Raw genomic sequence first — 18,857 nt, 5'->3', positions numbered from 1 at the left:
AATGTCCTCGAGTTTCACAGCAGGTGATAACTGTATCTGGTTTGAACATCAGTGGAGAAGTTGCTACTCCTTACAGTCAAAACAGATATAACATAATTAAAGCAAAGCTTATGCTACATAGAAAAGGAGTACTACCGAGACTTCCAATTATTGTTCAAGTAGTTGCAGTGAAAAGCTTTGCCAAGTCATGTAAATAGGCTCTGGCTCCTCCGGTAGGGAATAAAGTAGTTTTGGTATCTAAGTTCTGGTTTTTTTGGTAAATGTTTTGGTAAGCATGTTTTTTTGCCTCTGTATGAATTGAATTTGTTAAGTTTAGATAAAACAGCTAAAAAGCTTTTTAAGATAAGTTGGAAATGTCCGTAAGCTCAAAAGGAAACAATCATCGTATCTGGTTTGAACATCATTGGATGCAACCTGCTACTCATTACAAACAACTTTAGAGTAAGGACATACAGAATATACAGTAAAGCTTGAATTAGAAAGAAGAGTAACATTGAGATCAACAGACCAAATAAAGGCATGTAAATGTTAACATTAAAAAATGAGTACTTGTGAGAATCCCAATTTTTGTTTACTCTATGAGAAATTATTGAACTGTCAACCAAACACATGAATCTGATTTGGACATTTGCGTAATTGCAAGTACATGCTTTGCCAAGTCATGATCAAGTTAATCTTTTCCCATTTACCAATGCACCAAGTTGTTCCCAACTTCAGTTGTGTGACTGCGACTGTGCAAGAATTTCATAATAATTCTCCTCAGTAGTTAATTGACAAGGGGAGTGACAGGCTGAAAATGATCATTCAACATACGACCATTGATAGTCACACAAACTTATTACACTAAACCCCTCCTGTCTCAAACTTTGTCAATCTTTTTGAAAAAAAAAGAAGCCAGACCAGCACAGAAAAGAGGAAAGGCAAAAGCTCAATTTACAGAATGATGCAGCTTACATGCGAATAAGAAACTACTATATTACAGGAGGGGAAAAACCCATGAAATGTCAAATTATAAATAACTATTAATAAGAACACCTCCACGCCGCAGGAGTTTCTGACCATGCAAGATAGCAAGATACAATGCTTACGGCAAGAGATGCATTGCTCTGCATAGTCATATATAAATTTGATGTGGTGTCTAGATAAGATATCCAACAGAATTACAGACAGTCTCTCTTGTTTACATCAACACAATACAATTGGATCCTTTCCAAATTAAAAAATAGATAAACCTTTGACCAGCAAGTTATTACCGAGAGGCACCTGCATAAGCACCAAAAATGTTTAGTTCAGAAATGAAACACACAAACAATGAAGTCAGAATGAAAAATGCAAACTATGTTAATACTCATAGATGCCCAAAGCAGGTCAATGTGAGTCAAACGTAAATCTAGTTAAAACAGCTTCTAGGGAATCCTAAAGAAGATACAAAAATGATAAATAAAATTTCTAAACTAAAGCAAGATGGGATGAATCTAAATGGTTAAACTCTAGACACATTACAAGTCACAAAATCCATATAATAAGAGATAATCCTGCAAAATAAAATTTAAGAACTACATCTATATGATAAAGAATGACAATCAGTAACACTACTGCACCAATTGCTGCTTTTAACTAATGAATTGTCTCCCAAACTCCCCACAGAAGATCTTTTTTAATCCCCTAGATTGTTTAATTTAACATTTGATTCAATGCATAACTGATAACTGCACATCAGTTGCCTCCCAGCACAATCAAGCACCACGTCAAACAACTGTATTGGCAACCTTTAGAAGCCCAAAGCAAACGCTCTAGACAGTCTAGCATATCATTATCTGCACTAATATTGCAAGTATTTGAATTTTAAATAACAATACAAGTAGCAAATCCTCAGAAATTATACACCAAGAAGCAAGAGGTTTAAGCCTATAATATCTACAAGATGGAATTGCATATTTTACAGAGACAGCTGCAACAGTGTTATAATACTGAATAACCTAGTTTAAATGCCACCATCCACACCCCATTTGTTACTCCAATGAACAAACAAACTATTTGAAACTAGAAAACATTCTCTTAGGAGGCTTCAATAATTATTGACATATTTTTTAGCATGAAACCTGAAACCTGTTGTCGGGCTTCAGATGCAGCTAACTCAATTTTAATGTGTTGAGCAAAACACATATCTTCCTAATATTGTCAATTTTGAATGTAGCATGGTTCTTTCAAACAACAACTTACACTTACAAAAATAAGTTTGTGACAACCTAAAACTTAATATGATAGCACAGTAACACACTGAGTTTCAATGTAATATCTAAAACTTTCAGCTTTAAAAACTCACCTAAACGTGTAATGACAAACTGGATCCAAATTAAAATCAAAAGTAATAATAGTCATAAAGATCCAAGTAGAAATCAAGATCTTGCATGTTATATCAACCATAGTTCACAGACTCGGACTTTGAGAGTACTCGGCAAGTCCAAAATTTGTACTTCGCTAATAGTCAACAAAAACTTGGCAAAATTCAGCAACTTAGGAATTCTTAAAAATTTGAATCTCTTAAAGAAACATGTTGCTTGTAGTAAATTTATTAAATATGTGTACCTCAAATGTGATAACATGCATGGTTTTATAGCAAAAACAAGCAAAAGGTGCATTTTGACCAGCGTTCACCTGCAGTGTTATTTTTAACCACATTTTTTGTGCCTATAAAAAAGCAAGAGTTAAATTTGTGAAAACTCACCCAGCAAAAAAACAGAGAGCACTCCACAACTCTGTACATCCATCATATCTGGTTATAATTCTTTTACTTTCACTCACGATTTCTATCTGGAATAAGAGTGTAAAACAACACAATAACAGAAAGAATTACACTAGAAATGATTGGCCAGAACAAGAGTATCAAAAGTTTCCGAGTGTAAGAAGAGTCTCTTTAAAGTCTCAACATGTGGAAATGGTTCATAATTCAAATTCTTGTCAGCGTAGTGATGCAAGCAAGATTACAAATAGTAATGTTTATATTGGGTCAGACTGCCCATTATGTTTTGAAAAAGTGAACATGAGTTTTTTATTGGAAATTCTATTTAAAATCAGTTTTACAAATTATATCATCAAAATTTTAATGGAAAAATAGAGTGCCTTGAAATTCATCTCTTCAATAACATTATTTTTTCTGACAGTCCTCACCCGTGGGCACAGACGAAAAATATTATAATGTTCCAATTGGAATTTATTAGTGTTGTTTCAGTCTTCCTTCCGATGCAAAATGCTAGATTGATTATTACCGTGCAGAGCAGCATGATAAATCCGTTTTTCAGGCAGTCCAATGTCTGACATTGTGAGGTTCCCCTGTGAAATGAACCAGAAAAATCATAAAAATTCAAGACCCCAATTCTGCTAAATAGCTTTAGAGGCAATTACAAAATATATGTGTTTGCCAAAAAATGAATTGCAGGTTTTGCATACCAATTAGGTCTATTTGAGCAACCCAATAATTTAGAATCAAAGTTTACCAGTGACAAAGCATGCTAACAAGAAACAAAAGCAATTGAAGATAAAGTAGCACATAAAGTGATACTGAAATAACCAAATCAACTAGACAGCACTTCCTCCAGTAGCATCACTCAGAGAGAATATTCTCTTATTATAATACAGTTAACAGTCACACTCACAAACAGCAAATTTTGTCTCCTCAATAGAGTTTGTCATTCCCTAAAGGCTAAAGTACATAAACATGTGCCCTGCACTCTCAACAGAAGTTTCTCTTTTTCAAATACATACATTTCATTGAATTGACTGAGAAACAGATAAGCTGCAATGTGATCTGTTCGGTTGCATGGAAAATCCTATGTATTAATTTTTTATTGATCTAGTTATCTCATATCAACCTTTTCGCCGATCTGCAATTGTGAACTTAAAAAACCTACAACCCAATACACAATAAGTGAAGGAAAGACTAATAATTTGTCCCTTTCACTGAACAATTGATTTGTTGTATTAAATTGTCTATAAAATTGAACAGGAAAACTATCCTGGTAACAAAACCATATAATAAAAACTAATCTACATTTCTCACAATAATTCTTATACTATGACAATCATCTCAATATTTAAATAAAGTTGGTGAATGAGCTTTTTGGCTTCTTTTCTATCCAGTACAACTCCCATCCTGACAATCCATAATAAAAAGGAAAGAAATGTGCTAGAAGGCGATACTAACTGGTAGAACATCAAAATGGATCACAAGTTATTTTAAATATTTGATAAATCCGAACAGTGGGTGTATTGAAATTATGGAAAGTTTTAAAAGGCTTGGAACTTAATCAAAAGCATACACTTCAAGTAAAGCACATGCTAATCTGAGAACTACAATGATACCACGCATGTAATCCTACAGCAGAAGCAATAATGAGAACGATATTACCAAATGCCTACTTACTGTCATGAGCCGTAATAGATATATTATATATGTTAACGCCATAGTGACAGTGATAAATCAATATTATAAACAAAGCGATGTTATAATATTTCAAACTAATATATAGACAATATAGATAAATCAATATATTAATATATGTATAAGTACTATTAGTAATACTACAAGTAAAGTAAAGATATAAAGATCATTAATCAATATTGATATCTATAAATAAAAAGTTAAAAACAAATAAAGGATCAATATCATTATTAATAAATATATTATTGGCTTACTATTAAATATAAAATAAAGACCAACATAGACTTAATTGATTCAACATAGACAAGCCAGCAATTGGGAAGAGTAAATAATCCTTAGCGATAGCAAAAGATTATAAATCTAAGGGACATGTAGATTGATAATCATGGATGAGACAAGCATTAAATAATGCCAAACATCAATTAGACTAGTGAAGCTCAATCATGAAAAGCGAAGTGTAAATGTAATGGTAAACTTAGTAGTACACTGTTATTTCTTCAAATTTAGAACACTGTTCTGATTGTCTTGTCTTGCAGGTATCGGCAATCACAATGCAAATATAATATTCAGACTTTATATAGAAATTCTGAAGATGATGCTTGTCTTTCTTCCGATATCCAAAGGCAGACATAGTACTATTTATTGTTTTCGATTGTACTATCTCTTGCAATCTCATTCACATATATAACCCTATGAATGGGTGGTCATGCCTAATCAAATAAGGAGACATGACGGTTCATAATTTGTTTCCAAGAACCCCGATCATAATCGGGTGGTAACAGTTAACTAGATTTAACGCAAATCTCATTAGTGTTTGTTATGCTAACAAGTCAAGATCAATCTATAACGCAATGAATATATATGAACAATGCTTGATCAAAATTGCACAATTTCAAGAGATAATTGAAGGTTTCATAATTGTCAAGGATATACACAGTCAGATCGCTGCTGGAAAGGATAGTAAATTGAATCATTAATATGAATGTATATGTATACATGTATAGCAGTTCACAAAGTGAAATGATATACATGTATGCATACATAGTTATCAGCTTCACATATTTCCAGGCTAACCAGCGCTATCATATTTAACACTCCCTCTTCGCTAGGGAAGACAACAAGGTATAAATAGATTTAAATATCACCTAGCACTAATATCAAGGAGTATACAAAATATCGAGTCAGCATGATACTTGTCTATCCTAGTTATGGTATGTGCACCGACACCATGTCGCGTGATGTCTACCATAACATGTCATGGCATGTCCACGAACATTATGTCACATAATGTCCACCATGATTATCACACAAAGATCAAATTGATCTACAACAAATTTCAAGTCAGCGTGATATTGATCAATTAGTCTAAGAGATATTAACTATCAAGACATTCTATGAATATCAAGTCAGCACGATACTCATCATGACAGTAGACATTGTAAAGTGTCACCTTACAATGTTGAATACAAGTGTACATTATATCGGAAAGATCGTCACCTTGCAGTAATATACACAAGGGAGGCCCATAGAGTCATAGTCACACATATGACAAAAGAGTTTACATATCAAACATCTTTTAAAATATAAATTAGTACAAATAGAACAAATTTTGAGATTTAGTCTCAATGAATTATATTTCAACCATACCAAGTTGCTTTTTGAAGTGCTCCACTTTAACTCTAGAGAGGGCTTAGTAAGAATGCATGTTGTTTGATCATTTGTACAAATATAATTCCAATTGAATTGCTTTCCTTTCAACCATATCCCTCACGTAATGATAAGGAATCTCTATATGCTCGGATCGATCATGGAAAATAGGATTAACTAAGAGCCTGATGCAACTTTGACTCTCACAATGAATAGTAGTAGGTTTCAAGAACTTTCCAAATAGTCCTTCAATCAACTTTCGAAGCCATATTGCTTCTCTAGCTCCCATGGCAGTTGCAATTTATTCTACTTCAGTAGAACTTTGTACTACAGAAGACTGCTTCCTACTTATCCAAGAGATCATGGCTGATCCCAAACTAAAACAACATCCAAACGTACTCCTTCGATCAGTCACACTTTCAACCAATCTGAATCTAAGTATCCATGTAAGTCTACATCAACATTCTTATATTTGAGCCCACATCCAATAGTACCTTGTAGGCTAAGTCACAAGGTTTGAGTTCAACAACTATGCGGTTCGAATGAAATTCGACGAGTCAAAAAAATGAAAAAAAAAAAAAAACATTAAATTTACCTTGTGTAATTTTCAAAAAAAAAAATATATATATGTTATTTATTATTATATGTTTGAGTTTCATTATAAAAAATAAATTGTAATATTTTAATTTGATAAGGAAATAAATTATTACTATTTTAATTATATATTTAAGTGAATAATAGTAAGCATAAATTAATAAAATACAATAACATAAATGAAAATATTTTAATTGTATTAAAGTTTAATATTGTAAATATATATAACAAATTATACTAACATAAATTAAAATAAATTATATTCAAACTAAAACATAAAATGCTCAACCCTAAAAAAACGATAAAAATCTTGTTTGTTTATAACTTGGTGGTCGTCGACGGAACATGATCTAAGCGTTGACAGGAAGTTGCAGACTAATGGGAATGCCTCTTATCAAAACACAGAAATGACAAATAGAGTCAGGAGTACAAACATAGAACTAAGGACAAGAGTTGTACAAGTCACAGAAACAAAGGACGGGAGTCAAGAATGCAAAGACAGTCACCATCCACAATTTGCAGAAGTCCACCATTTGCACAGTCCACAATTCCAGAAGTCCAAAAATGATGACGAGTTGCAAACGAATTTTGGGCGAATATTTACGATTTTTTTTTTGATGGATTTGCCAAATTTCAAACCTAAAGCTGAAAATTCGGTGAACCCTGTGACTTATAGCCTGTAGGTACCTCAATATGTGTTTAGCAACAAGATGTATTTTACGTGGTTCACACATGAACTGACCCAAGGCATTCACTGGATAGAAAATGCCAGGTCATTTGTTAACCAAGTACATCAAGGATCCGATGATTTGTCTATATAGGGTAGGATCTGCAAATCTGAATCCAAGTGTTGCTTCTTTCAGCGAACATAAGTTTGTTTCCATCGGTGTGGACATAGACCTACAATTTAGCATTCCAAATCTTTTCAGCATATCAACAGTATATTTTCCTTAATTTAAAAGGATGTCATCGGGTTTGTGCCAAACTTCCAATCCTAGAAAGAAATGTTGTATACCCAAATCCTTCATATCAAATTCTGAAGCCAAATCCTTCTTGCATTGAGCAATGAGGTGACTTCTCCTGTAATAGTGGGTCATCAAAATATAGAATTAATATTAACATGTCATCTTTAATTATTTTAAAGTAGAGATTTGGATCAGCTTCATTCTTAGAGAAACCTAGTCTTGCAAGGTATCAGTCAATTCTCTCATACCAAGCTCTAGGACCCCATTTGAGTCCATACAAGGCTTTCTTTAATTTGCATACATGGGATGTTGCATCATGAATCACAAAACCGTCAAGTTGTTCTAGATCAACTTCTTCATAACCCTGATCAGGAATGTCGTCTTTACCTCCATCTGGTGTATCTTCCTGCACTTAGTTGCAACAATGGTTATAACTGCTCTAACAGGCATATATCTAGCAACTGGTGCAAATGTCTCTTCATAATCAATTTCCTCCTATGAGGAACCTCTTGCAACAAAACGTGCCTTATGTTTCTCTATACTGCCATCTACAGCATCTTTAATTTTAAAGAGCCATTTAGAGGAGACAATGGATTTGCCTTCAGGTCTAGGTACTATATCCCCCACATCATTTTTTAGAATGGACTGATACTCTCCTACCATGGCATCTTTCCATACTTGGTGTTTAAGAGCTTCAGTTACACTAGTAGGTTCTGAATTAATAATCTTGTTCATTAGTGCCATGTAGTTTGATAATATATCAGGCCTCTTACTCTCTCTAAAAGTGCATTTGGGAAAGTTTTATGCTTCCTCAACAACATTTCTAGCCCAAAGTGGTTGTTTCCTTTTGTTAACATTATGATTTTGATCCCTCTAAATATTAGGATCAATATAGTTTTCATTAGGAGCTTCTTCTGATTGCTCCCTCTGAGACTCAGAAGTAGGTCCTTCCTCCATGTTCTGAGGTGAGTACTGAATTTCTAACTGATCTGAGCTCTATTGGCTTCTGAATTAACAGCTTTTGAATAACCCAATGATAGGAACAAATAAATCTAGGGGTAGCTAATTCTCATGTTCAACATACCTATTTCGACACCAAGGCCAACTATAAGGCTATACTACTTCAGGCTCTGCAAGACCTAGGCAAGTGAACCTTAGATTCATTCATATGGTACTAGTTTCCAAAACATACACTGAATCTGGATAAAGCAGATTGAAACCCCAAATCTTCTATATTCATGCAAACAACCTAGACATGAAATAGCTAATAACATGACCTATGAACTTGACAAGCTAAGTGAGGGTAAATCCTTTCAGCTTTTCAACATAAAAGGGAAAAGACTTTGATTAATGTGTTGATTATCAGCATAACCCACATATGCAACAACAATTAACATGCAATCTCTAAGCTGATTAGTCCCTTATCCATTGGGCATTAAATAAGTCAAAACATGCTCAAGGATACCCAAGATATACTCAAATACCCAGATATCAAATCTATCTATTCACCTTGCAAATAGACATCGATCTTCAAAATGAAACTCATACTTATCAAATCCTCCCATGATCCCTGCAATTCTTTCAATGCATATCAAGCAATTTACTCAAGTCCTTGACCCAACAGAAAACTCCAGAATGGCATACAACTTCAAAGCCAAGTTGCAACTGGACAATATGCACCTTGTACATATATCACAGAAAATTACAAACCCATAAAGACGAGACAAGGTTCAGATTGAAACTTTCAACAAAGCTTTGTATTCATTTCCTTGAAACCAATACATCAAATGTATGCAAAAACTCAGAAAATACACAACGGACGACTGCATTATCTAAATGCTTAAAAGAAATTACAATGTTGTTCATAACAAAGAAAAAAATGTTGAGGATGGTGGTATCACAGCAATGGAAAACCTTCCAAACTAGAACCAACCTTGCGGTATCACAGTAGTGGAAAAATATCCAAGAATTGGAACGAACCATGTGGTATCATAGCAAAAGAAAAGAAAAGTATCATAGTTAATCCCTTAATTCTATTATTCTCATGATGTAGGCAGTCACAGATTCTCCTTTATTCATACTTATGTGATTCAGTTGTGTTTTGAGTGCAAGGGTTATGCCCATATTATTTATCTCAAATGCGTTCTCTAGAGATTTTAACATGAGGTTTGCAGTTGTCTGCCAGTATGGGTACTATGTGGTCTCTCACATAATCCACTACCAATTCCATGGCTTTCTTGTTATTTCCAATCCATTGGGATTTTTCGGGCTCGTCCTCAAGTTCTGTCCTTTTTCCTTTTACATATGAATCTACTTTGTTCTCAACTAATATCATCATGATTCTTATCTTCCACGCTATGAAGCTGTTGGCACTCTCAAGGCAATCCTCAAATCTGATCGGATTTGTCATTCTTAGTGAAGTGACACAACTTGATCAATGTATCTAGTCTGATTTATCAAGTTTTACCTTTGATCTTCCTAACTTCGCTCTGATACCATGTAAATGTACTGGTAGACTTAGTAGTAGACTGTTATTTCTTCAATTTTAGAACACCGATTTGATTGTTTTCTCTTGTCTTGCAGGTATCGGCAATCACAATGCAAATATAATATTCAGACTTCCGATAGAAATTCTGAAGATGATGCTCATCTTTCTTCTGATATCCAAAGGCAGAGAGTACCATTTATTGTTTTCGATCATACTATCTCTTGCAATCTCATTCACATATATAACCCTATGAACAGGTGGTCATGCCTAATCAAATAAGGAGACATGATGGTTCATCATAATTTGTTTCCAAGCGCCCCGATCATAATTGGGTTTTAACAATTAACTAGATTTAACACAAATCGTATTGGTGTTTGTTATGTTAACAAGTCAAGATTGATCTAGAAGAAATGAATATATATACATATATACATATACATATATATATATACATATATATGAAAAATGCTTGATCGAATTGCACGATTTCAAGAGATAATCAAACGTTTCATACTTGTAAAGGATATACACAGTCAGACCGCTGATGGAAAGTTCAGTTAATTGAATCATAAATACGATTGTGTATGTATACATGTATAGCAGTTCACAAAGTGAACTGTATACATGTATCCATACATAGTTATCAGCTTCGCGTCTTTCCAGGCTGACCGACTCTATAATTATTTAACACAGAGAATTATACAAAGCCTAAATAAGATTAATGACAAGTGTCAATAATAGTAGAAATTTGGTTAGCAACAATAAATGCTGAAGCAACAACCTGAAGAGATGACACCTCTTAATTAGATTGTCAGCAACAATCAAGAATATTGAATTTTGACTAAATAATGATTGGTTATAGCCTTCAATGATAACAGCAAATTGCTAAGAGATAGTTGATAATAATTTAAAGATAGAAGTGATTACAATATTTATCTAATCATCAATTAATTACGAAGCAAAGTTACTTACCTAATGTTAATTACGAAGACATCAAACATGTTTATGAAGAGACATCAAACATATCTCTTGAATACATCTTAGTTACCGGATTCAAGCCCTAGAGGCTGGATCTGGATTTGGATCCAATCCGGATCCAGATTCGTGCCTAGATTCATGCAGGATCCTTGTTTTACACAGTGGATTCGTCTAGACGAATCCACTGTGTAAAACAAGGATCCTGCCCGAATCTGCACAAATCCTCAAGGATCCAGCACGAATCCTCAAGGATCAATGGTTTTAAGTGGGTCTAAGTTATTTAATATGACTTGCTTAAATATTGTTTTTGCTTTCTAATCCTAAAATGACCTTTTTATGCATTATATATACTAAAAACTGAAAGGAATATACCCTCCACGAATCCTAATTGGGAAAAAAAAATCGCAAATCCACGGATCCGATTCACGTGCCCGAATCGGATTCATATCCCGAATCGGTAACTAAGGAACACATCCTGTCATCTCAATTTGCAAGATATGAGGCAATCTATCTCATTCCATCAGTCATGGTGAAGAAATGTTTTTTTATCTCTCATCCATCATTAGATCTGTTCATTTGAGCATAAGCCTGTTGGCATATTTTGGTTACATAGTTGGCAAACTCATATTGCCAAGATCAGACACAGCATCACTGCATATTGGCGCAATAATATTTATTCATATCTGAAACAGCAACAACTTGCTATAAATGATGTTGTCATATGGATACAATGCATATATTGGAGTGAATTAAGATATAGCAACTGCATCACTACATGTGAGATTAGGAACATTCTTATTCCTATCTTCATATCAATATTTGGATTGCTCAAACTGAGCAACAGCCTTCTTAGACATTAGACACATGTTCAGAGACATTGACCAAAGGATCTACGTCAGTGTAGTGAGGAGAATATTCAACACAGTAAATAAGATTAGGAAAATCAGAGTCATGTAATTATATCAATAAGGAATCACCTATCAATCTCACCTAGGAGAAGCACTATCCAATCTCGTCTATCAGTAAGGAAGTTTCAGGGTACAGCAAGGAAAAGTTAAGAAGGTAATAAATAAAGGGAAAGAGACTTTGCAGCGGGTCACTAATATTAAAGGTATGAATTCTATAATATGTATGACAAATATATATATGAATCAATGTATGAATATGTAAAGGCACAATTATACATTTATGGAATTGAGAAATTCTCATACATTCAAATAATAATTCTGATAAATAATTCTTCACAATTATAGATAATTCTACTTGTTTTGAATTCACTGTAGACAATTATATTATATTATATATGTGATGGATAAAATTTATTAAATATAAAGAGATATTTTGTATTTATAAAAAGATTAACATAATCCCTTTAGGGGAAAAGAAATTGATCTGAATTCCCACAGTGCCAATGAAGAGATTGTTATTATCTCCATAGGAACAGCTGATTGAGATAATAGTGTCAGTATGAGGGATTGACATAATCTCCATCTGACCAACAAGACTGAGATTGATATAATGTCTATAATGCTGGTATGTGAGGTTTATATAATCTCCAAATGACCGACATGACTGAGATTGATATAATCTACATTATGCCAGTATGAGAGATTGATATAATCTCCATAATGTATCTCTATCTAACCGACATGACTAAGATTGATATAATTTCCATGTGCCAGGATATAGAGGATGTCACTTCCAAGAAGAGACCTTAAGGGAAGCACTCCAAAGAAAACAGTGAAATGACTAAGGATGGTTCTAGAATTGATCTTATATCATTCGAGACCCTGAAGATCCTCATTAGGGTTAGGGACATGATCCAGTAAACATCCGTAAGGTTTGGGCTAGAATTAGGGTTGCACTTGCACCTAGAAATGTGTAGTTAAATTTGTTATTTGTTTAAATATAACATTTCTAGTATTACTTGTCCAAGCTAACTCTAGTAGAAGGGACATCAAAAGAAGAAAGAACAAACTACAAAGATATGACATGCACAATTGATCAAAATAACAAAACAACATCTTCTACACCATACAAATGAATGGTGATTAATGAAGTAGGAAGATTGAAATAATAACAGAAAAGTTAAAACTATTCAACAAAGGGAAAAGAAAACTTTCTACAACAATTTTGCAAGCTTATCAAAAGCCATCTCAATTTGTCAAAGGCTTGCTTTATTTGCCCATGCCCATCTCTAATAGGAGCAAATTTGAGAAAACATAAGCAAACAGTTGGCCAATCCAATGATATAACATGATGGAATGACCCTTGATCACTTATGAATAATAGCAAACCTTGACCCTTGATCACTTATGAATAATAGCAAACCATGACCCTTGATCTGGAACACAGAAGAGAAAATAAGAAAACACAAATAAAATCATGTCATTATTATGACAAACACAGCTGAGGTAATTTCCCTTGAGATTAGCTTGGCAAATATGGAGAAATGAGGACCCACGATAATGCAAAAAAATTCCCTCACTTACCAAATGAAGATTTTCTTTACTTTCTAATTTTAGTAAAGGAATGAAGGCTCAATTCCAAGTCAATTCTGCAGTTAATGTTGGTTTAGGAAAAAGCATGGGACGGCTGGATCCCAAACCAGAATTTCATGCCAAGCAAAGTCAAGTATCCCAGTGATCACCATGTCATCTTGCTAAGCATGGTAACCAGCCATTATAACTGCAAGTAAATCAGGTATTGGTTAATAAATACTGAACATGTTGGGTGTACCAGATGAGAGTTCATCAAATGTGCATGAACAAGGTGCAGAACAAAGAAATGTTAAAATGTTGCTATGCAATGAAGGTTGTAAATAAGAAAAAAAAATTAAGGTAGGACGGAAGGACTCAATGAGGTCCTGGCAGGCCTAGCAACATGCCCGAACAAACTCCTTGCAAAAAAATGTCCAAATTGACTTGCACTTCAGTCAAAAAGTTCCTTTGAGATGCTCCAACACCAAACTGATAAATACCACCACCATTAACACAATAACATTTACTACTAATATTCGCATTTATGGGAAGCAATGATCAAAAAGCTAATAAGTGACTCTTTTTTTCTTTCTTGCCTATTCTTTCCATGAACACTGTTTGGTGCTCCTCCTGCAATTTGCCCCTCAAATTTGTTGATCAAACCACAAATCTTCACTCCTGCATAAAACCTGTTACTAAATCGTAATATAATACATTTTAAATCTCATTCCTCAAGGTACACCAAGAACATAAAGAGGAATGAGCCCTATGCACCCATTTGATTCACAAAATTAATATGAAATCACCACTTGCAGCACTGTTTTGGACAGTCACACCAGACTTAGGGACCCTCAAAATGTATTCAAATACAACTTAAAAGTTCAAGGAATCATATATGCTTCATTACGAAATCAGATGAAGATGGCATGCAATATGACTGATATACCTGTCCCAAACCGAAAATAACCACCCTTTTACTTAACAAAACACTAAAATATTGATTTGGCTTACTAGCTGTTACAATTTGAGTTCAAATTTCTAGATTTCCCTCCAATAGCAAACTAGTCATTGACTCATTTCTAATAATGATAAAGATTTCCAAAGGCATTGAATAAGAGGTTTATGACTTAAAATATCTATCCTGACTCTCCTACAACCCAAACACTCATATTTGCATCTTTTAGCCATATTGACCATTGGTACATTATTTAGGACAATTAGTTCCCTTGACTCAAACTTTAAACTCACAAATTTAAACTTACTACATCAAATGGCTCTATCGGCCATACAAACATCATGAAATGATCCCAATGGTCTTATTACAATGCCAAATGACAAAAATGGTGTTGATTCAAATCTTCCATCTTCTTGGTGTACCTTGACTTCCAGGAATACAAGAAACCACTATTGTTTTACCAAAACATGGGGCTAAACCCACTTGCCAGAAACACACAATGTGGAGAATGAATAGCCAAGAAACATAATAAAATAATATAACTCTTCAAGGGAAAGCTCTATGGATATTAAACCCAGAGCCACTTAGATTTTAGACATTTTAGGTGCTTTGGAATTCTTGATGTCTGCTTAGATCCCCAAATGGACACCTTTTCTCAAACCAAACATGGGTGCCTTATGCATGACCCTTAATGTCTCAATATAGACATGGGAAAGAATGTATTTTGAGCATTTTAATTTATCATTTTCACGTCTTCAACTTGACCTCTTGAAGATGCATTTACAAATAGCCATAAAGAACAGATATTTTGTATCTTTCTCACATATCCTAGGGAACACTTTCCAAGGAACATGGAGACATGAATGGCTTAGAATTGCAAGGTAAATGTCACCTTGTTCTAACACTCTATTCAGTATATTTTACAAGAAACAAGAAAATCATAGTTTTCTCCCTTCTCACAAAACTAATTTTCATGTTTTAATAACCAAGATTTTGCCAAATTTCCCAGTTTTAAACCTAGGTAATCAAATTTCAGTTACACTTTTCTTTTGTCATGCAATACCAATACCCTGTAACATGAAATGCTACCATGTTTCAATTCCTAATCATATCTTCCTATATTTTAGTATTTTCTGCAAGCCACCTCCAATCACTGGTAAAAGCAAAACTCAACAAAGGTCATGGGCAGAACATTGCAATCTCACTGCACAGACACTTTTTTAAGATGTTAACAAGGATTATAAGAGGTGATAAAGAAATAAAATAGTGCAATAACAATTATAAAGATAGTTTCCACATACATTAAACATTAACATAGACAGTGTGAATACCTCAAGAGCCATCAACTTTCTAACATTGTTAGCATACAGCTTTGGATCACCCTTCTCCTTCTCTGATGGACAGTAAACTGGTAATCGAGTTACCTCCAAATAGTTCACAAACTGGCACAGTAGCAGAAGCACATGTCGTACCTGAAAAACACATCAACAAGGCTATTTTAAGTGCTGTCTACAAATTGGAGCAAGGTAATGACAACACTAATAGCCACAACAAACAACAATGCTTCAAATGTGTATTATTGATTGACCATTCTAGAGAATTGAATATTCAAATATATACTCAAATACTAAGAAATTCTTTATCAAATTTCCATATCACAACACATTCCAAATTACTGTTAAGTCCAAACCAACCATCCTTTTACATATCACCCATCCCTCCAAATGAAATATGACAATGTACATAAAGCTGGTGCATGTCAAATCACTGATATAGAATAAGCTCTCTCTAAAACCAGAAATTTGCCTACAGCATTTATGAACTGCAATTGTATTTAAACTGTGTCAAATTTTCATAATAAACTTGTCTCTCCCTGTCCACCAGAATGCCTTCACAGTCCTTGTTTTGTAGACCTACGTTCCAGGTTAAGAAGCTTATTGCATGAAATGCCAGAACTAGCTCTTGTTAAAAACCTCTGATAAGTGATAACTAATATTTCTTGCACAAATCAAACAACAAATAATAAAGCCTGAGAATCAAGTTCAATAGAGAAAGAGATAGAGAAAGATACTCTAGATTAATGTTTTCAACTGCCTCCCTTCATATATATTTTTGTTAAAAGAAAAAACTTTTTCACTTTGCCGTGAAAGAAAAATATGTGCTATATAGCAGACTTTAGTAGATATTTAAAGTCATAATCTGAAAAACAAGTTAGCATAGTTCTTACTCCAGATATGGTATCCCATGCTGGGCTGAACCTTTGGTATCGATATCTTAAGATCACAGGCAGCACAGGAGTCTTGGCCAAAAAAGCACCGGTCTTGAAGGGAAGAAGGAAGTCTCCATTTGTAGTTGTTCCTTCTGCAAATTACACCAGATGAACCCATTCAAATAATCATTTAATATGCACCCAAAACATTCTTTCTGTTTCAATTTACAAGATATTGTTTTCATTTCACAATTTCTGCTGGAACAAGCAACAATATATTCGGGACATACAAATCTACATGAATAATTTAAGAACAACGTGCAACAAAGAGAAGTAACAATAGTGGTGTGTAAGGACACAAGTTTAGGGCATCCAAAAATATTCTATCAAAACATGCAGACGTGACGGATGTGTCATGCAAGAAATATAGTATTTTAAAAAAACATGAACACTGTCACTTACCTGAGCAAACTACAATTTACAAATAAACTACCTCTGCTATTATTAGCTGCAGTGGGTCCACTGATAGGAAGCCAAGTGGAATTTGCATTGGATTACAAGTTACATGTAAATGACATGTATAAGGTAGCCAAATAGGGAAGGTTGAAAATAAAGTTTATCTATCTAATTGTAATATATATAATGTTTTACATTAATTAAAGGAGGATGGAGGGGAGCGAAGCTGGAATAGAATGTAGTGAAACCACTCCACATTTATAAAATATAGGTTACCCATGTCATTGATAGAGTGAAGTGAACAATCAACAGTGGGGGTTAAGGCATTTCTTCCATCATTTTAAGTTTAAAGATACAAACAAACATGTTATCTCTTAATTCTAACATCACATATTTCAATATGAGGAATTCATTCAATCCATCTCAGTCACACGCTTGAGCCCCAGCTGATTTGGTTCTTTTGTTTATTGACACACCAATTGAACTAAATATTGTTTGTTTTATTGGTATCCTAAAAAGCTTAGTATCCTAATAAACTTAGCTTAATGTTTAAAGCTAAACCTCACCAGCTCAAAACATAACATAGAAAAAAACTACAAGAAGAATGTCAAAGGAAAATGAACTTCAAGAGTCCATTAAACCTTAGTTGCCAATTCGGGTTCGACGTTTAATTCGGGTGCGAGAATCCAACTTGTGGATTCGTGATTTTTTATTTTTCCCACTATGATCCATGAGGATTCATGTGTGTGTGTGTATTCCAAATTCCAAGTTTGACCTGTGGGTCATGGCAAGTGGATTCACGTGGATTCATGTGGATTCATGACAGATTCATGCAGGGTCTGGATTTGACCCTGTGGATTCGTCCGGATTCGTGGTCTGCAAATCCAGACAAATCCACAGGGTCAAATCCGGACCCTGCACAAATCCGGCACAAACTGGTTCACAAATCCTGACCCAGATCCAGTTCAGGGCCCAGATGTGCAGATCCCATAATTAGGCATTAAACTGACCTACACAATACAGAAGTGGATCTTAAAATCAAGGAAAAGCTAAACCAATGCATGTGTTAAATATGAAAAATGGCCCATTTATCATAAGCCCAAGCACAAGATAGTAACTTCTAGCAAAAATGTTGGCATGGTGCCAAGAACTCGTCTCATTGTGCAAGGAATTTGAGCGCATGCAAAGCTGGAACTTTGGTCTACTACCAAGCGCAATTGTTTCTATCAAATGAAACAATTTAGCAACTGACTAATATTTCTGACATTAGAATGTCTTCTGGACTGAAAACGTAGGGCTTGAAAACCCAATGAAAAATGCATTTTAACCAAATAAATCAGAATATCATATATTTAAAAAACACTTAATTACTACTAAGTGAAAACAATATTAGCCAAGTACACTGAAATATTTTGGAAAGAAGCATAAAAAAAGTAAAACATGATCTTTATAAGCCCTTCATTTCTAGTCATGAGAATCAAATAAATTCATTTGATTTCATTCAGTGATACTGACTCCGCCCTGTGGAACTGCAGGTTCAGGTGCCATCCAAGTTTAGTTTGGTAAAAGGTCCACCAGCAGCACTTCCAAACTACTATGATTTCGCCCAAGATGAACCTGGATGAACCAGTCCCATATTTTGAC

The 18,857-nt window shown here is 34.2% G+C and overlaps 1 protein-coding gene across 4 annotated transcripts in view; it reads right to left on the bottom strand.

Moving 5' to 3' along the window:
* Window positions 1-512: 512 nt before the first annotated feature.
* The window catches only part of LOC149567032 (Phospholipid/glycerol acyltransferase family protein), a 33,478-nt gene continuing 15,133 nt past the window's right edge, over window positions 513-18,857 (bottom strand). The window contains exons 6-10 of one of the 4 annotated variants that reach the window (XM_089820257.1): window positions 16,776-16,909; window positions 15,880-16,020; window positions 3,172-3,333; window positions 2,729-2,814; window positions 513-1,263 (exon numbers count right to left, since the gene is read on the bottom strand). In XM_089820257.1, coding sequence (XP_089676383.1) covers window positions 3,229-3,333; window positions 15,880-16,020; window positions 16,776-16,909 — 380 coding nt within the window. In that variant the 3' untranslated portion in view covers window positions 513-1,263; window positions 2,729-2,814; window positions 3,172-3,228. The remainder of the gene's footprint in view (window positions 1,264-2,728; window positions 2,815-3,171; window positions 3,334-15,879; window positions 16,021-16,775; window positions 16,910-18,857) is intronic. The other 3 variants (XM_089820259.1, XM_089820258.1, XM_089820260.1) reach the window with 3 other exon arrangements.

Source organism: Cupressus sempervirens, chromosome 3, assembly GCF_028749045.1.
Source record: "Cupressus sempervirens isolate cs-2001-9-10 chromosome 3, ASM2874904v1, whole genome shotgun sequence".
Lineage (NCBI taxonomy): Eukaryota > Viridiplantae > Streptophyta > Pinopsida > Cupressales > Cupressaceae > Cupressus > Cupressus sempervirens.
The sequence above is the reverse complement of the archived record's forward strand: the minus strand, read 5'-3'. Positions and strand labels throughout refer to the sequence as shown.